Raw genomic sequence first — 20,618 nt, 5'->3', positions numbered from 1 at the left:
CCCTCGTCTGAAGGACACCCTAAATGGGCTGCCCCAATGCGGGAGCAGCACTGGCTCCCTAGTGAACGTTTATTTTTCTTGTTTTTATTACTTTTATTTATATTTTTGAAATGGAAACATATTTTGCTTAATTTTTTAAAACAGTTTTCATCGCACATTTTGGAAATGTTCATGCAGTGTAAAAAATGTTCGGGCGGCTTTAACAAAATGGTGGTGACATTTAGAACAATTACTCGTTTAAAAAAAGTGGTCCATGATTTTTATGAAAATGTTTATATAATGTAAAAATAATACTCGTGTAATTCATGTTTCATTCCATTCACAAAAATGTACCGGGCGTTCTGCAGAAAGGTTCACGTGTTTCAAAACAATTGTCATGACATTTAAAAAGTATGTTGTACATTGTAAAAATATATATGTCTGCGTAGTTTAAAAGAATGTTTTGTGCCATTATATAAATGTTCAAAGTATTTTCGGAAAATATTTAACCTGCATTCAGGGGAAAAAATGTTGAATATATGTATTTGAAAAGATTACACCATGTATTTAAAAATTGTTCAACTTGTATCAGAAAAATCTTACGCGTATCTAAAAAAATGTACGATGTGTGTTGAAAAACTAGACACCCCTTGAAGAAAAAGGAGAAAACCAAAGAAAAAAACCCGAAGACGAATAAAGGAAAAATGAAACCGAGGAAGATACGCAGAAAAACCGAAGAAGCAAGCCGAAAAGCGAAAGAGCAAAACCGGGAGAAAAATCAAAGAAAACCGTGCGACCGGGCGGCCCAAGGGGACTCGCCATGTCGAGACCTGCCTGACATGTGGGTCCCGGCGTAACCTCCCACATCTCACCGGGGCCCACGCCGGAACCCTCTCTCCTCTCCCGACCTCTCTCTCTTCCCTTCTCCAGATCGAGCCGCCCGCCGCCGCCGCCCCGCCGCGCCGATCTGCCGCTTCCCCAACCCCCGTCGCCGCGCCGCCAACCGCCGCTCACCATGTTCAAGAAGTGAGTACCCCCTTCCCCCCTCCCCCTCTCCGTCCAAACCCGTACGCCTGACAGCGGCCAAGTAGACGAGTGGCACTGGATTCAGAGGCGCCATTGCCGTCGTGGGAGAGAGCTAGAGAGGAGGGAGGGGCGCGTTCCGAATCAGAGGCTCGGGCTTGCCTTGCAAGCACTAGTCTCCCAACTGCACGCTGCGCTTGCTCTGGCCATTACCAATCCCCGTTGGGTGGTTCAATGCAAGATTTTTGTACCCTGCCAAGTGCTAAGCACTAACCATGACAAAAGCTGCCTCTTTTTTTGTCCCTAGGTTCTCTTCCGAAGACATATCCGGGCAGAATCAGGTCAAGGCGTCTGTGCAGCGGAGGATCCGGCAAAGCATCGCCGAGGAGGTTATGTCTAAAATATCCGCATAGCCCCCTCTATATATTATCTTTTGTTTCGGCTGCGGACCCTGCTATCTTCTTCTCTTCAGCTATACTGAAGTTAGCAAGTTTGTTTGTTGCAGTACCCTCTCCTCGAACCTTTGCTGGAGGACATGCTTCCAAAGAAGTCGCCGATGATTGTTGTTAAATGGTCAGTGGTTCCCCATCTTTCTGATTCAGCTTGCTTGATATAGTCTGTTGAACAACCTTTATTTATTGGTTAACATGCTTATTGCTTAATAGCCTGCCTTTGTTATGCCGGTGCTGCTTCTGACATACCGAGAGTTACATTGGCTATTTCCTAGTTCTTTCTACTTCTAGAGGCCAGAATAGGTTAGGTTGCATGTAATTGCTGGTAGATTAGATTGATGACCAAAGACTACTTCAGCTTTTATTGGCAAGATTGTTGCTTCTACAAAGAACTAATGCAGTTGGTTTCTTTCCCTAGCCAAAATCATCTCAATCTTGTGGTGGTGAACAATGTCCCACTCTTCTTCAACATCCGTGATGGTCCATACATGCCAACCCTGCGCCTTCTTCATCAGTGTAATTTTCTTCTCTCTGTTTTTCTGGCATGCCGTCGCTACATTTGTTTCTCCCCTATGACGTACATCATTATCTATGGAATTTGCTTCTATTTTAATATGTTTGGGCTTGCCTATCTGTTAGAGAATTGGAGCACCATCATTCTTAACATTTACCTGTTGAAGAAAGAAAATGTCAACCAGAATGGAAATTATATGAGTTATTATTCGTAAACGCAGAACATCAAAATATCAAGAAACAAGAATGAGCAACTAGCTGCGGGCGCAACCCTTGTCAAAATCCATTTTTTTTCAGTTTCAGAACATATCATAGATGAAGTGCTGTAATATGGGCGTTTATAAAAGAATTAAACAATAGCGTGACCATTTGTGTACTGAGCAACAATACAAATTTGTGTGGATAATTTGTATACTATTCGCCCCTTTCTTGTCTTCTCTGAATAGCACATAGTAAGCCATATTTGCGTACAAATTTTCAAAAGCAAGTGTTCATGTTATAACATGTATATGTATGCCCCTGTTTTGTTTCCATTTTTTAAAAACTTCAAGATGCATGTTTTCAGCATGGGGTGCAGGGACAGCTAGTTGCGAAAAATCTGCATTCCAAAATACCGCCCTTTGTTTTGCTAATTTATGCTTGCATTTGATCAGATCCTAACATCATGAAGAAGTTCCAAGTGGACAGAGGTGCTATCAAGTTTGTTCTCTCTGGTGCCAACATAATGTGCCCTGGACTCACATCGCCTGGTGGTGTGTTGGACAATGAAGTCGAGGAGGAAACGCCAGTGGTACAAGACTAATCTTTTAAATTCCAGTTCATCCATTTATAGATACAGTACAAATGGAATCTCGTCTGCTTCAGTAGACTGTCATATCTAGCAACATAACATTGCTATATTTTAGTGTCTTTGTTTCTAGTATTTTCACATGAGTTAAATTTAGCTGTCTGCAGATTAGTGCACTTCACTAGTTCATAGTATTGTAATTATTTGACATTCGTTACTATGCATCCTAATACACTTTAAAATGATGAAAGAGGTTCCTTCTCCTGAGCATGCCAACCACCAGACTAATTATTTATCTCTTGAAAACTATAATTGTCAGGCTATAATGGCTGAAGGCAAGCAACACGCATTGGCGATTGGATTCACAAAGATGTCAGCGAAAGACATGTAAGCTCCTTTTTGAATTATTAATCACTAGTGGTGCTTCGGAGTCTCTAGAGTCTCTAAATTATACTCCCTCCGTCTGGAAATACTTGTTGGGGAGATGGATGTATCTAGATGTAATTTTTGTTCTAGATGCATCCATTTCATCAATTTCTACGACAAGTATTTCCAGACGGAGGGAGTACTTGTGAAGCATGAACCTTGCGCTCATGGTTTCTTTTTCCATCTTTTTTGACGTTTCAGTCAGGTTCGGTCCTAATGTTTCCAAATGTTAAAAAGAATACATTTGTGGTGGTCTCCTTTGGTATTCCTTACTTTACATCTTAATACTATGTGATAGTACCTGCAAATTAAATCTCAACATAGCAGAACCTTATGCAGATGTACTTATAAACTTAAGCCTTCCTGAATATTACATCCCATAATTCTTTGCTAGTATCATGTCTTGCATTTGGCCATGGATAATGCTGCTCCTGAAATCCTGAGCTTTTGCAGAAGCACCATCAACAAAGGAATTGGAGTTGACAACATGCACTATTTAAATGATGGCCTGTGGAAGGTACTCTCTGCTTTTCCCTCTACCTTAGAGCATCTCCAACAGGCGCCCAAAAAGAGCTCCGCGCACTAAAAGTTTGTTTTTTGGGGCGCCGGACAGCTCCAGCAGAAGCTGTAGCGCTAAAAGTTTTTGGGCGCGCGCTGAAAAACACTATCGCGCGCAGCATATTTGGGGCGCCGGATTGCGCACGCTTCACAATTTGCACTGTCTGCTTTTTGGGCGCGCGTTTTTGGGCGTCTGCTAAAGCAAAGTTGGTCCCGACGCATTAAAAGTGCTACAGTGGCGTGCTATAACGTTTATTGGGCGCGGAATTTTTGTGCGGCCGTTGGAGATGCTCTTATGAAATACTCCCTCCGTTCCTAAATATAAGCCCTTTTAGAGATTCCAATATGGACTACATATGGAGCAAAATGAGTTACACTCTAAAATATGTCTATATACATCTGTATGTAGTCCGTGTTGAAATCTCTGAAAGGGCTTATACTAGAAACGGAGGGAGTAGTTGTTGTAATTGAAGCGCATATCAAGTGGCTTTGCCAGATTTGTGACAATTAGTACCAGATGGTCATTGACAGCCCCTTTTTACCCTTGCAATTTGTTCATGATTGCCACAGCAAGCTCCTTGGGAGCAGAGGAACAGAGATACAGTTGATACATAACACATGCTATTTTGCTAACTTTGGTTTTGTTCATTTGACAGATGGAGCGGCTTGAGTAGTAGGATCGCCGAGGGAAGCAGAATCAATCCGCAGCAAGGCCATATGGAGCTGTAACTAGGCGCATCATGTGTCGTTTTCGCATGGGAGAAATCTTAGTTATCTTAGTTTGGTACTATGCCGCCGCTGAGAACCTTGTATGATATGACATCATCGCTGACCATTTACACTTTTACCAATAACAGTTCAGAAGAACACCCTGTTGTTTATGATGCAGCGAAAACAGAAATATACACTGTTGTGAACTTTACTGAATTTGGTGTTTTATTTACTGAGGTTCTAAGGCACCGCAACCCCAGAGTTTCCTGAAGCTTCATTTGAGCTGTCCTCTTGCCACAGAAGCAGAATCCTCTGTAATTTCTTGTGACATACTCTTTCCGTTCCAAAATATAGAAAGTGTATCAATTTTCATGCAAGTCAAACTTGTGTATATTTGACCAAGATTATAGAATAAAATATCAATGTCTACAATACAAAATAAATTAGATATAATACTTCTTTTCTGATATAAATTTGGTACTGGAGATGTTGATATTTTTTTCTAAAAGACTAGGTGAAAAAACTGTTACACAATATACCTCCATCTGGATTACTTGTCGCGAAAATAGATGTATCAAAAACTAGAATATATCTAGATACATTCATTTCTCCGATAATTCCGGACAGACGGAATTTCTCCAAAGAGTAATTCCGGACAGAGGGAGTATTTTGGAACGGAGGGGGCATGAGCTGATCCTCTGTAATTCCAACCATAACATCCAAGTTTGGAATGACACATAATTGAGCAATCTTCTGCACTGAAACCATCTCACGTTCAAGATGGACAAAGCAGTAGTGCCAACACTGCAGCTCAAACGAGTTACGCTTCTCATAAAATATAACTCTTTCATAAAATAAAATGTGACTTATGGAGTACAACGACGACAAACGCAACGATGTTAGATTATGTCTTCCAAGCAATTCACAGCAAACACACATAATATATCCTTCAGAAAACAGCATCCGCCCGCTACAAGCTAAGCTATTCCAGGAGAAACCTTCTTGCATCCAAGAGTAGGCAGGCCTGCTGTGGAAGCTCTCAGGATCGACGAGTCACGGGATCAAACGGTGTAGCGGTTCTTGGGGCCTTTGTCAGACCTCTTTGCATCCTCCTGCAAACAAGCAGAAAGAGACGGTGTCAGACAGTGACAGCAAAGACACAATGCAATCCAGGCTCAAGTGCAAGCGACTCACATGAACAATGAACCCAATGGAGTCCTTGTAGTCCAGAAACTCCTTCCACTGCTTGCCAATGCTTATCTGGTAAATAAAATAGGGAATGAGTTCAGAGACTAAAAAACGATGACTGGCTGGAAATGATACAAACAGAAACTAGACAGTACATATGCTCATGTATCCATGGCGGCACAGAAAACAAAACCGTTAATAGTACTCCCTCACCTATTTGTACTTCACACTGAGATAGGTGATATAATTTACCCAGGTACCCTCTGATGATTGATTTAGAATGACATGGGAGTATTTTGCATAATGCTAATGAATGAGTGCATATCAGAGAAAATAAATAGAACTATGTTGGGGAATTAAGAACATTTATCAATGGAGCTTCAAATAAACATGTCTCGCCATCCAATGGGGCTCCGCTTGGATGGCCGTTTTCTGGGCCAAAACCAGCGTAAAATACGGCTCCGAATTGTTTTTCCCTCCAGCTGGAAAAACACACTTTGTTGGTCGTTTAGGTGCAGCCCAAAATGATCGTTCTTTCGTTTACACCCGTAAGAAATTAGCGTCTCCAGGGCTCCGTATTTTTTCCGGTGGGATTTCGTGTCGGCCGGTAAGATACAACTGTATCTTAATACACGCAGAAAGCAAAAACGGCCATCCAAGCGGGGCCTGGAGTATAAAGATCTCCTAAATGTATCACACTTTATGATGCTACAGAGGACACTGTCAACAAATGCTAACACAATTAATTGTTAGCCACACTTTGGCTTGCCTAAGGGAATTTGCCACACTTTTTGTGTCTATGACATATGGGGTTCACTGCTCATAAAAAAATTCTTGCCTTAGGTGTGGCTAGAACCAAACACCCACCTAACTTGGTCAAACTTGCCTAAGGTGAGGTGTGGCAAAGTGTGGCAATATGTGGCTAGAAACCAAACAGCCCCATTTTGAGCAACTCAAGTTAGGCAAGTGTGGCAAAAATAATGTGGCAATATAAGGCAAACATAGTCACAATCCAAACGGCCCCTAAATGCTTACACAAAGAGTTGACATAAAAATATAGCCGGAGAATAACACAGACAAATGAGCGTATGTTGCAAGAAGAGTCAAAATAGCTTAGGAGTTACGTAGCACAGCTGGAATATTTGGTTGAAATAGTGAAACTTTCTTCTAATACAAACTTATTTTGGGGAAAAAAGACATAGAAACACAGTAAACCGGAAGATAACAGGTCAAGTTTCATCAACAATGTTCTGCTGTTCAAATTGTACTGCACACATCCTTTCAGGAATATAAGTTAATTCAATTATGCACATAAAATGGGAGCATTGCATACATACTGAAATTTAGCACAATCACACTGTAAAGGGCTACACAGTCAGGTCACCCCTTTTATATGCAAGGTCACAATATTATTATGCATGCTTATATCCGAGACAGTTTAAATTACGATGTTGTAAACTACATGATTGTTGCCTGCAATCAAAGAACAGTTTTATAGTGTGCATTTTATTATACATACCTGAGCAGCTTCATTGGCAGCATTTTTGGTCCAGATAGCTACTCTTTCCTGTTTCTGACGCACGCTAACGACTGCTCCACAAATTTCATCACCAAAGTCAAATTGTTCACCAATCATTGCCAGCAACTAAACATAATATTTGTGAAAAGGGAATTAGGGTGGAAGTCACAGAAAAGATAATTATGCAACAAAAATGATGCAAAAAATCCTTACAGTATGCAACCAGAATGTGTCAGATTTCCCTCTGCCACAGCTGATGGTCCATTTACCGCCATTGGCACAAATGGGGTCTTCCCATTTTGGCTCAATCTTGTTCTTGAAGCAATGGAAGTCGGCTCCCACATTCAACTTGCTAGGGTTATGGATATTGTTGTAAAGGCTGAAATACCACTCAACTTGTTAGACATAAAAGAATATATCAACAGATGAAAGCACAAGCTCAAAAACAAATGGAAATGCAAATTAAATTATCAACACAAGCATAACCAAATTTCTGAAGCAAGCTAGTAGCACGAAAGAAATCATCCTGAACTATATTTCGTGAGTATGGTAGATAATCTGGTGAACAGGTTAAGACAAGCTACAGTGTCATGCAATACACACTATTCAGCAGCTTAATGGACTATCTCAAATCAGTGAACATGGCATGCTTGCAGGTGGCTGAAAATTTCTCATAGAACAAGATCCAGAAACATAAGTATATTTTTAGTTCATATAAACTAGATTTTAGAGGTGTCAAGTATGAGTACGATATTACACAAACTTAACCTACAGAATTTCTTAAGACTACAATAGAACATTGAGTATTCTAAGTAATCTTAGCTGTATGTAACACTAGTTCATCCTAAAATCTAACATAAATATCTAGAAATAACTTATGAGTGCGTCTTGCATCAACTTAAGAAGAATGTCTTGCAGGGAATCTAACTTCAATCTTCGGGTATCCTTCATTGTTAGAAGCAATAGGCTAATTCAAGACAACTGAATTTACACATATAGAATTATCAAATTCAAAGCCGAACATCCAAACAACCGGAAAAGAAACGTAATCTCGAATTTCCACATCAAGTATTTCAGAAAAACCTTCCAACATTTCCATAGATGCTAAAAAAGTTCCTAAAATAGAAGGAAACACAAGAGAAATAAGAAAATGACGAAATAGATTTTTTTCCAGCCATATGTGTGATTGAGTGATCGGTCAACAAATTAATACAGGTATTATTGGTTAACAGCAGCACAAAGAGATACATTTGGATGCATAAAAAATTATAATGATAAGAATATCTAGTCACCTACCAAAGCCTAAAATAAAAATTGTCTTCAATGTACGCCTAGACAACCAGAACAAAAAAACAGCATAATACACAGCACTACAACGCCGTGCCCCATCAAATAATCATGGTAAGAGTAAATAAATGAAATAATATGAATTACTATTAAGAATCAACAAGTAGCAAGCTTGAAGATATGCATCATTCAGAACACGGTGTCCACTTCCTGCCTATGAAACGTGGTGATGTTATATAAGCCTCCCCGTAATCTCAAACCCAGACGTGCGCACCGGACAAAACGCTGTGATGATTCACTTGCAAGCTACTAAAAGGAAACCCTGGCCTCTTTTAACCAGTATATACCCACGGCGCTGCCCCTCATACATGGACCGCAACAAACTGACCAACGCAAAATCAATAGCCACCTGCCTAGCCCCAATCGCATCCACTAACTAAACCTAGCACATCGAAGCGACAAAATTTCACCCAGCCAGCCACCGCAGCGACGCCAATCTTAGGGGAGAGGATCCAATCGAACCACATAAACGAGAGGGGGGTCGGGTTGAAGGGGGGAGGGAGGCAGTACCCCCAGAAGTCCTCGACGGTGGAGAAGGTGTGGATGGGGTGGATGGTGCTCCCCCAGGCCACCTGCCTGGACTTGCCCTGCGGGTTGTCGAACCAGAAGGTCCAGGCGTTCTCGAGCGGGTGGGCGGTGATGCGCCCCGCCGCGGCGGCGGAGGAGCCGTCTCCGTCGTCCGCGATCTCCCCCTCCTCCCTCTCCTCCGCGCCCGCCGACGCGGGCCTCGTCTCCGTGTCCTCGGCCATCCCTGCGGCGGCGGCCGGAAAGTCGCGGGCTTTTCTACGGCGGGCGGCGCGAGCGAGGAGAGCAGGCGACGGCGGCGGCGGTGGTGAGGTCTGGTCTCGCCTTCGCCCAGATGGAGACTAGTAGTAGAAAACGAAGGGGCGGAGTGGGCCGGGCCGGGCCCAGAGCAAGGCCTATCGAAGCCTAATCGTCGTGTTCGCTTAGGTTTGTCACCGACCTCTCATATAGAGTAGTTTGTCTCGTCTTCGCTAAAATATATATATATATAGTTTGTCTCGTCGACCGAACAATAAACGATCGATTATTACTACTATCGTGCCGGCGCACGCACACGGAAACAAAGATGGAGGAGGAGCCGACGCACAAGCCAGCCGCCGGAGACGACGACGGCAGCAGCATCAAGGGCCCGACCGTGACGGCAGTGGTGGAGAGGTGGTCAATTTTCCATGACGATATTCTCAGCCTGGTCTAGGCCAGGCTCGCGAACACCGTCGACCGTGTCCGCCTCGCCGCCGTGTGCACGTCGTGCCGCGTCGTTACGTCGCCGCGCCGTGTTCACCCGTGGCTTATCCTTAATCCGTGGAGCGGCGATAAGGGGAAGCACGCATACTGCATCGAGGATGGCACCATCCTGTCGCGCTTCTGCTTTTCGAACGAGGCCGTTTGGGGTCGCATCGTTGGCAGCCACGATGGTGGATGGGCCGCCATCTCGGAAACTCCCCTGGCGAAGCAAAGGAGTATCATCCGTTTACGCCCGCGCGTTAGTCTGTTCGTTCCGCTGAAGGTAATATTCTCCGAGCCGCCCACCTCGAGCGGTTGTATCCTTGCTGCCATCATCGGCACGTCTGGAGTCGCAATCTGTGGACTTGGCCGCCCGAAGTCTGCATGGACGCCGCAAGGATTTGTTGGGACGACGGTCTTGGATATTGCCTTTTGCAACGGCCATCTTTATTGCCTTGTATTAGAAACGACGAATATCGTTAGGTTTGAGGTCGGCTTAACCAAAAGTGGCGTGTTCAAAGGTGATCCTCAATGGTTGGATATACAAGACCGGTGGTTGTACTTGCAGGGTGATGGTGATCCGGATGAGCGTGCCGTGTATATTATCGAGCTAGGTGGCAAGATCATGATAGCGACAAGGAAGAAAAGACGGTGGGATTGGCGGTCACCCAACAATAGGGGGCATTTTTTCGTGGTTTTTGAGTTAGTTGATGTCGGACATGGCGCGTATATATTGGAACATGTGAAGAGCCTATGCGACCAAGCCTTATTCTTGGGGCCGACGTTCTCCAAGGCAATGTATGTGTCGACGTGCGAGCATGGAAGTCCGCAGAGAAACCACATCTACTACTCCCACCATCGTTGCTACCCACAAAAAGATTGTTTGCCGGACGATGCCAAGGTGTTCTTGACGAGTATGGATAGTGATGGTTGTCATGTGTACTACAAGAAAGATGAAAGTGTTGACAAAGATGAGGAGGGCATCACGTCAGTGGGGCACTATGTGTCGGGTGGTGATAAATATCCTCCCATGTGGCTTTTCCCTCCAGATCTCTAGCAAAGTTTTGTTTTGGTCCTGCTACACATAAAGGAAAGTCGAGATTCATGTGACCTTTTTGAATGATTTGAAGATTGCTGACGGTGCCTGCTGTGCGAGAAGATTCATGTGGCTGAGACATTGTGACACAACTTTAGAGAAGTGTGATTTTTCTTTTATTTTTTGTTGAAGAAGATTACATTGACCGGCCAATTCTTTTGCATTTTCTTTCAAGCTGTGTTACTCTTTTTACTTAAAACCAATACAGAGCCAACTCGTATGTATTCACGAATACATACATATATGTAGAACTAGCTGATTCTTTTTTTTTTCAAGACTTTGCTTCTCCAAGACTTTTCTTAAACTTTTATATTCAAAATATGAAATCCAGTTCTATAATGGGCACCGATGAATAAAAGGAGCACATTCGATTCAAAATTCTTGTGAGTTGCTATGATATTTTACCAAAATTTACATGATGGGTAAGCTTCCATGAGCAATGTACTACAATATAAAATGAAAAAAATTCATACACAAATCTGAAAAAATACATAGGCCGTCGCTACCGATGTAGCTCTTCTCCCAGATGAGCAACGGTAGCCAGCTCATATAGTATTTACGAACACATACATATATTTTTTTCACAAATACGCTAGGATGCGTATCTTTTCATTGATAGGTAGGGAGTGTGTACTAATAGTACAAGAGAGGGGGGGGGGGATGCAAGCTTACATTCTTGTGCACAGGAGGCAAGAAGTAAGCTGCAGAGCGTTGGTGACGGGTCGCTCAGCCCGTGTACAAGGTGTGGTGACTACTCAAGTAACGATCTAAGTCCGTGGGCGCCCGCTCTAGCCCATGACCGTGCCTCATCTTGGATAGACGCAATCAATCTTGGCACGGAGGGGGTCTCGCCATCAAAGATACAACCGTTGCAGTGGCGCCAGATGGACCACGTCGTTAAGATGGCCAGCATGGCGAGTCCTTTACGGTGGCAGGCGGGGGAGCTGGTGATGGCCGACGTACACCATGGGAGGAATCCCTCGTGGCCAGATGGTGCACTGACGGTGGCGCGAATCCAGGCAAGGATGCCATGCCAGACTTGCCTAGAGAAGGGGCAGCCGATGAGGATGTGCTGCATCGTCTCCTCGGCCTGATCGCAGAGGGCACATCGGTTGTTGTGCGGGAGGCCGTGCCGGGCAAGTCTCGCGGCGGTCCAGCAGCGGTCCAAGTCAGAGAGCCAGGTGAAGATCTTGACGCGGAGAGGGGCCCAACATCTCCAGGTAAGGCGCCAGAAAGGAGCGTCGGTCGATCTAGCAAAGAGCGCCCGATAGAATGACCTCGCAGAGTACTTGCCGTTGGCCGTCCAGCGCCAAGAGAGGTGGTCGGGCGTGGCAGAGAGGGTGAGGGGTCCGACCAGCCGCCACAAGTGCACATATTCAACAAGTGCTCGAGGAGTTAGCGCACCATGCAGATCAGCGATCCAGCGTCGATCGGACAGCCCTTCGGTGACCGTGCAGGACTTGTGTCGTCGTCGAGGTACGAGAGGAAGCAGTGAAGGGGCAATGTCGGCTATGGATTTCCCATGGAGCCAGTGGTCCGTCCAGAAGAGGCATGAACGGCCGTCACCCACTGTCCAGGTGGTAGAAGCTCTGAATATAGTGTAGTGTCGGCGTCACTCGGGAAGTGCAGGTGCACCCAAGGCTTGGAGGGGTCGGTGCGCTGCAACCAAAGCCAGCGGGCGCGCAGGGCAATACCCTGACGATGAAGGTCAGGGATTCCCAAGCCACCAAGCTCGAGGGGTCGACAGACGCGCTGCCAGTGCACAGGCCCGTGGTCGTTCCGCGTCTCCTTGCGATCATACCAGAGGAATTCGCGAAGGATCTGGTTAATCTGCTTGAGCATGCGGGGGGGGGGGGGGGGGGCAGAGCGCGAGAACCACCAAGATGTGGGAGGGCATCGCCGAAAGCACGTGCCAGCCTCTCGCCATGGGAGAGAAGTGTGGCGCGCCAAGAGGCTAGCTTGTTGGAGAGCTTGTCGACGATCAACTGTAGAGAAGATGCGGACGGCTTCCTCACCGAGAGGGGGATCCCAAGGTAGGTGATCGGGAAGGGCGTCACGACACAAGCAAGCTCGGATTTGATCGTGAGCAGGTCCGGGTCCTCGCACCGGATGGGGGTCGCCGAGCATTTGGCAAAGTTCGTGCGGAGTCCAGAGACCTTGCCAAAGACATGAAGGAGCTCGCGGATGAATTGCAGATCCTGGCGGGAGGGGTGGCAGAAGATGACGACATTGTCCGCAAAGATATGATGGGGAATGCAGTATTTCAAAAATTTTACCTACGATCACGCAAGATCTATCTATGTGATGCATAGCAACGAGCGGGAGAGTGTGTCCACGTACCCTGGTAGACCAAAAGGGGAAGCGTTAAGTAACGCGGTTGATGTAGTCGAACGTCTTCGCGATCCAACCGATCAAGTACTGAACGCACGGCACCTCCGCGATCTGCACACGTTCAGCTCGGTGACGTCCCTCGTACTCTTGATCGAGCTGAGGCCGAGGGAGAGTTTCGTCAGCACGACGGCGTGAAGACGGTGATGATGAAGCTACCGACGCAGGGCTTCGCCTAAGCACTACAACGATATGACCGAGGTGGAAATTTGTGGAGGGGGGCACCGCACACGGCTAAGACAACTGTCAGCTTGTGTGTCTATGGGGTGCCCCTCCCCCGTATATAAAAGAGTGGAGGAGGGGAGGGCCGACCCTCTCTATGGCGCGCCCAATGGGGGGAGTCGTACTCCCAGTAGGAGTAGGTTTCCCCCTTCCCTAGTTGGAGTAGGAGAAGAAGGAAGAGGGAGAGAGACGGAAGGAAAGGGGGGCCGGCCCCCCATCCCAATTCGGATTGGGCTTGGGGGGGCGCGCCCTCCACTTGGAAGCCTCCTCCTCTCTTCCACTAAGGCCCAATAAGGCCCATTGACTTCCCGAGGGGTTCCGGTAACCTCCCGGTACTCCGGAAAATGCCCGAACTCATCTGGAACCATTCCGGTGTCCAAACAAATCCTTCCAATATATCGATCTTTATGTCTCGACCATTTTGAGACTCCTCGTCATGTCCGTGATCACATCCGAGACTCCGAACAACCTTCGGTACATCAAAACACATAAACTCATAATACCAATCGTCATCGAACGTTAAGCGTGCGGACCCTACGGGTTCGAGAACTATGTACACATGACCGAGACTCATCTCCGGTCAATAACCAATAGCGGAACCTGGATGCTCATATTGGCTCCTACATATTCTATGAAGATCTTTATCGGTCAAACCGCATAACAACATACGTTGTTCCCTTTGTCATCTGTATGTTACTTGCCCGAGATTCGATCGTCGGTATCTCAATACCTAGTTCAATCTCGTTACCAGCAAGTCTCTTTACTCGTTCTGTAATGCATCATCCTGCAACTAACTCATTAGTCACATTGCTTGCAAGGCTTATAGTGATGTGCATTACCGAGAGGGCTCAGAGATACCTCTCCGACAATCGGAGTGACAAATCCTAATCTCGATCTATGCCAACTCAACAAACACCATCTGAGACACCTATAGATCATCTTTATAATCACTCAGTTATGTTGTGAAGTCTGATAGCACACTAAGTGTTCCTCCGGTATTTGGGAGTTGCATAATCTCATAGTCATAGGAACATGTATAAGTCATGAAGAAAGCAATAGAACAAACTAAACGATCATCGTGCTAAGCTAATGGATGGGTCAAGTCAATCACATCATTCTCTAATGATGTGATCCCATTAATCAAATGACAACTCATGTCTATGGCTAGGAAACTTAACCATCTTTGATTAACGAGCTAGTCAAGTAGAGGCATACTAGTGACACTCAGTTTGTCTATGTATTCACACATGTACTAAGTTTCCGGTTAATACAATTCTATCATGAATAATAAACATTTATCATGATATCAGGAAATATAAATAACAACTTTATTATTGCCTCTAGGGCATATTTCCTTCAGTCTCCCACTTGCACTAGAGTCAATAATCTAGATTACACAGTAATGATTCTAACACCCATGGAGTCTTGGTGCTGATCATGTTTTGCTCGTGAGAGAGGCTTACTCAACGGGTCTGCAACATTCAGATCTGTATGTATCTTGCAAATCTCTATGTCTCCCTCCTTGAGTTGATCGCGGATAGAATTGAAGCGTCTCTTGATGTGCTTGGTGTAAGTGCATCTAGTGCCACCCCTAGTTGGTTTTAGAGTATTGACGACAAACTTGGTTGAGGGACTAATGTGTTTGTGAGAATTGCAGGATAACACAGGTAGTAGTCCCTCATTGATTCGGTTTACCTACCGGAGATGACCCCTAAAAATGTATGAAGACATTGAAGACAATGGTGGTATGTGAAGATATTCACATTGAAGACTATGACATGAGAAGACATCGTGTGAAGACTATGGAGCGCGAAGACTTAGTTGTTTCGTGTTTCCTTTTCTTCTTTGTTGAGTCATAGGAACCACCGTACTGTTAAGTGGGGTCCCAGTGAACAAAGTCAGAGTGACTGAAGTGATGCTCAACCAAAATCCTATGTCTTCGAGCGAAGACAATGAGAGCAAATCTTATCCAGAGATGGATGAGTCAGCTTTACTTGTAGCCCAAGTCAAGCTGCTGCGTGTGTTTGAAATCTGACCGTTGGAACACGTGTCAGTTCCTTAGTGACCCAGGGTCATTTTGGAAAAATCAGGTCGGGTTGCCTAGTGGCTATAAATAGCCCACCCCCTACACCATAAATTGGTGGCTGCTCATAGTTAGTGCACGGCTTTTGTCGTTTGAGAGCAACCCACCTCCGAAGCTTTTGAGAGAGAGAAATCCTTGCGAGGACAAAGCCCAAACACCCAGAGCTAAAGAGTGTTAGGCATCACTGAAGTCTTTTTGTCCGCGTGACCTGAAGACTTGTTACACTTGAGGACTGTGAATCCTCCAGCCGGTTAGGCGTCGCGTTCTGAGCATCCAAGAGTCATTGTGGATCGCCGGTGAACGAAGTCTGTGAAGGTTTGGAAGTCTACCTTGAAGACTTACCAGAGTGATTGGGCGAGGACTGGGTGTCCTTAGCTCAAGGGGAATAAGGTGAAGACACGGTCTTCTGAGTTAAATCTCAGCCTCCCTAACCAGACGTACAGTTGTCACAGCAACTGGAACTGGTCCAACAAATCATTGTCCACACCAAGTGACTGGTTCTATCCTCTTCCTCTCTTTACTTACAATTTGTCTTTGTGAAGTCATTGCCTGTTTGCACTACCTGTTTGACTTCACTGTGTGACTACTATTGTTGTTTGGCTTCATACTATCTTCCGTCCTAATCTTTACTACCTAGCTGCTATTAGTCTTCGTGTTTTCACTTCATTGAATACTTGACTATGGCTTGCTTAGTGTAGTCTACCTTCCGCTGCATGTTTATAGGTTCATTTCTATCGTTTGTCTTTGAAACTCCCATGTTTTGAAGACTTTCATAAAAATCGCCTATTCACCCCCCCTCTAGTCGATAACTAGCACTTTCAATTGGTATCAGAGCCTGGTACTCCCTTGTTCTGTGTGATTTGGTTTAACCACCTAGAGTTTTAGCTATGTCGACTGCAGGGATAATCAAAGTCTCCGCTGCGTGCCCCGTTTTCGATGGAACTGAATATCCCTACTAGAAGAATAAGATGCGCATGCATCTTGAAGCCATTGATGTCGACCTCTGGTATGTCGTCAAGAATGGTGTTCCCAAGACCGGTGAAGGTGTCACCGCTGTTGATGTCAAGAAGTTCGTTCAACTGGATTCTACCGCCAAGAACATCATCTGTGGTCATCTGACCAAAGGACAGTATGGCCGTGTGAGCGCTCTGGAAACGTCAAAGCTAGTCTGGGACTGGCTCTCCAAGGTCAACGAAGGCGTCTCAACCCAAAGAGATCAAAGGATTAGTGTTCTTCGCAACCTCTTCAACCGCTTCAAGAGAAACGACAATGAGAATGTCCAGCTCACGTTTGATCGCCTCACTGACATCACAAATGAGCTTCGTGCTCTCGGCGCCACTGAGATCACTTGACAACTCGTTCGACACCCTTGCCCTGATGATACAAGAACGCCCTGACTTCAAGACACTCGATCCGTCTGACATACTTGAGAGGCTCAACACACATGAGTTCCAGCTATCTGAGAAAAGAGACATCTATGGTCCAAACTATGGCCGAACTCGTGCTTCGAAGGCAAAAGTTGTTTCCTCATCTGAAGAAGAATCTGACTGCAGTTCTGGTGATCCTGAAGACATTGGAAAGGAGCTTGCTATGCTTGTGAAGAAGTTCCAGAAGTTCACTAAGAAGAAGGGCTTTAGAAAGTCTTCACGATCCAGCTCAAGAAATGATGAAGCTTCCACTCATGACTACAAGAAGAGAACATGTCACAAGTGCAAGAAACCTGGACACTACATCTCTGAATAGTGGGACAATGAGAACAACAAGAAGAAGAAGATCAAGGAATATGATTCTGATGACAAGAAGAAGAAGAAGAAGAAATCCTCAAAGTCTTCTTCCAAGTCTTCATCACACAAGAAGAGCTCATCTGGCAAGGCTCATGCTTTTGTTGGCAAGGAGATGGATTCAGAGGAGGAGTCTGCTTCTGAGGAGGCAGAGGTGGAGTCTAAGGAGGAGTCTGACCCTGGCGTTGCAAGTCTGGCTCTGGCTACAACCTACGTTGCCAAGTCCATCTTCAACACTGAAGATAATGGCCCCGTCACCAACTCTGATGCTAATGACAAGGACGACTCTGCTCCCACCTACTGCTTCATGGCACGTGGTGCCAAGGTAAAATCACGCGATGCTTACTTTCAAACATCAAGTGAAGATGACTCTGATTGTGAATCCAAACCCAGCTACAAAACACTTGCTAAAATTGCAACTGAACAACAGAAAGCTATGGAACATACTCAAAAACTGTTAGACAAAAGCGATGACCTGTTGGACGCGGAAATGACCCGATCTCAGTCCTTAATGAAGACATAAAATATCTTCATGTTAAGTACCAAGAACTTGAAAGTCGTCATGAAACGCTCTCAACGACTCATGAAAAGCTTTCCTATGAGTATCTTCAAAGGAAGCAAGAGCTTGAGAAATTGAGAGCGGCTCATGAAGATCTTCAAAAAGAGAATGAGTCACTTCGTGCTCAACAGATCAGTCCCGCTCAGGAAGGATTTGAACCACCATGTCTAAAATGCCTTGAGCATGATAACACTACTTCTGTTGCTGAATGTTCTACTGCTGCTACTGTTGCAATATCTTCAACTGTTGATGTGGTAACTAACCCCTCTGCTGAGGATACCACTACTATTGCTGATGAAAATGCTAGGTTGAAGACATTGCTTGAAACAGGGATGTACAAAAGTCTCAAAGGGCATCAGACACTGTGCGATGTCCTCAAAAAGCAGATTCTGAACCGAAACCCTAGGAAAGAGGGTGTTGGGTTCGAGAGGAAAATGAATGTTGATGGCTCCTACTGGAAGCCTGAGCAGTACCCCAAAACCACCTGGGTTGCTGCAAAGGGACCTTCAGTGGATCCATCTACCTTATCTGGCTTCACATTTGCTAACCCTATTATCATTGATGAATCCTTTGATGTAAACTACAAACTGTTTAAGAATCAGAATGGTGAAGTGTTTGCCAGGTATATTGGTACTAACTACAGGAATGGGCCACCTATGAAGAAGATCTGGGTCCCCAAAAGTTGTCTTGAGAATCTTCCTGTGAATGTCATCATGACACCGCCTGGAAAGAATACAAATCCCAGACCAAAAGCTTCATATGGTCCAAAGGCTTCATACAGATACAGGACTCACCTGAGTCACCCTAACGCCAATGTTTTGCAGGGAAATCATACTCAGATGTATGAATATGAGCGTGTTTCTTCAAACCGCTATGTTCATAAAACTAAGAACTATTCTGCCTATTCATATGAGTACTATTCTCCTCCTGCAAGGCTATTTGCTAGGGCTCCAAAGCCGAAGTTCTCAGATGCTGCACTTAGACTCATTGCTTCTAAGCCACCCCTGAAGATGTGGGTGGTTAAGAAGAATTAACTTTCTTTTGCAGGGAAAGGTCTCCAGCTAGAAATCAAAGGCGTCTGATGCTATTGCTGGGGACCTAAAACATCTTGTAGGGCGCAAGATCAAATGCCCAAATGGTCTCACTATGTATTTTGTTCCTGAATCGCATGCCAATCATCCTATCAGTCCTAATCTTGATCTGTGCTTTGATAATCCTCTTGTGCGTCAAATGTTTATGCTTCACAATACTCTTGGTGAAGCCTATCCCCCTAACTGTACTGTAGGGTATGACACCTCATGCTTCAGAATGGATTATGGACAGCGGATGCACTAATCTTATGACTAGTGATCGAAGTCTTCTCATGGACTCAACTTTACGTCCATCTGACAAGAGTCACATCACATTTGCTGACATTGGTAAAAGCAAGGTATTGGGTCTAGGTAGAGTTGCAATCTCAAGGGATCAGCACATGGATAAAGTGATGCTTGTTGAATCCCTTGGTTTCAACTTAATGTCTGTCTCAATGCTTTGTGACTTGAACATGATTGTGATATTTGGAAAATATCGTTGCCTTGTTCTAATGGAATCTAACAAGTCTCTAGTCTTTGAAGGGTATCGGAAAGATGATCTGTACATGGTAGATTTCTCAGCAGGACCACAACTTGCCGTATGTCTTCTAGCAAAAGCTTCAGAGTGCTGGCTCTGGCATCGAAGGCTAGGGCATGCCGGCATGAGGAACTTGCACACTCTCGCAAAGAAGAAGCATGTCATAGGCATCGAGGGCGTCAAGTTCAAGAAAGATCATCTGTGCGGTGCTTGCGAAGCTGGAAAGATGACAAGGGCCAAGCATCCCTCGAAGACAATCATGACGACATCTCAACCCTTCGAGCTGCTACACATGGACTTATTTGGCCCTAGTCACTACTCCACTCTCACTACCACTGCTTGTCTCTATGGCTTCGTCATTGTTGATGATTATTCAAGATATACGTGGGTGCATATAATTCTTTACAAGACTGAAGTGCAGGATGTCTTCAGACGCTTCGCCAACCGTGCCATGAACAACTATGGCGTCAAGATCAAGCATATCAGAAGTGACAACAACACAGAGTTCAAGAACACCGGCCTCGACCTTTACCTGGATACATTGGGTATCACTCATTAGTTCTCAGCTCCGTACACACCTCAGTAGAATGGCATCGTGGAGCGCAAGAACAGAACACTCATTGAGATGGCACGGACGATGCTCGATGAATACAAGACTCCAAGGAAGTTCTGGCCTGAAGCCATTGATACTGCATGTCACGTCATCAACCATGTTTATCTTCACAAGCTTCTGAAGAAGACATCCTATGAACTCCTCACTGGTAAGAAGCCAAATGTCAGTTACTTTAGAGTATTTGGTGCTAGGTGCTGGATCAAAGATCCACATCACACTTCAAAATTTGCACCGAAAGCACATGAAGGTTTTATGCTTGGTTACGGAAAGGATTAGCACTCCTACAGAGTCTTCAACCTCTTTCACTATAAAGTTGTTGAAACTGTGGATATGCGGTTCGATGAGACTAACGGCTCGCAAAGAGAGCACCTGCCAAATGTGCTAGATGAAGTAACACCCAGTGAATCTATCAAGCTTATGGGTACTGGAGAAATCATACCATCTGAAGCACAGCCTGAAGAGGAACTTATCATTTCTGCACCTAATCAACCTGAAGACAATGCTCAACCCGAGGACA

At 45.0% G+C, this 20,618-nt stretch overlaps 3 protein-coding genes across 3 annotated transcripts; 2 read left to right on the top strand and 1 right to left on the bottom strand.

The window, feature by feature from the left end:
- Positions 1-835: 835 nt before the first annotated feature.
- LOC109754744 (uncharacterized) lies at positions 836-4,665 on the top strand. Its single transcript, XM_020313651.3, has 8 exons — positions 836-1,005; positions 1,310-1,391; positions 1,508-1,575; positions 1,873-1,970; positions 2,621-2,757; positions 3,074-3,141; positions 3,634-3,697; positions 4,395-4,665. Exons 1-8 carry the CDS (start codon positions 995-997, stop codon positions 4,410-4,412), a joined length of 546 nt encoding a protein of 181 aa, XP_020169240.1. The 5' UTR covers positions 836-994; the 3' UTR covers positions 4,413-4,665.
- Positions 4,666-5,275: 610 nt separating this feature from the next.
- LOC109754740 (eukaryotic translation initiation factor 4E-1) lies at positions 5,276-9,402 on the bottom strand. The gene is made up of 5 exons (XM_020313648.3): positions 9,014-9,402; positions 7,370-7,535; positions 7,157-7,282; positions 5,644-5,709; positions 5,276-5,561 (listed from the first exon to the last, which is right to left on the bottom strand). The coding sequence occupies exons 1-5, from the start codon at positions 9,250-9,252 to the stop codon at positions 5,511-5,513; spliced, it is 648 nt and encodes a 215-aa protein (XP_020169237.1). The 5' UTR covers positions 9,253-9,402; the 3' UTR covers positions 5,276-5,510.
- Positions 9,403-9,593: 191 nt separating this feature from the next.
- Positions 9,594-10,808, top strand: LOC141020850 (uncharacterized). The gene is made up of 2 exons (XM_073495799.1): positions 9,594-9,682; positions 9,728-10,808. Exons 1-2 carry the CDS (start codon positions 9,594-9,596, stop codon positions 10,806-10,808), a joined length of 1,170 nt encoding a protein of 389 aa, XP_073351900.1.
- Positions 10,809-20,618: the final 9,810 nt, after the last annotated feature.

This window comes from Aegilops tauschii, chromosome 3 (assembly GCF_002575655.3).
Source record: "Aegilops tauschii subsp. strangulata cultivar AL8/78 chromosome 3, Aet v6.0, whole genome shotgun sequence".
Classification (NCBI taxonomy): Eukaryota; Viridiplantae; Streptophyta; class Magnoliopsida; order Poales; family Poaceae; genus Aegilops; species Aegilops tauschii.
This window is presented reverse-complemented; position numbering and strand designations above follow the sequence as displayed.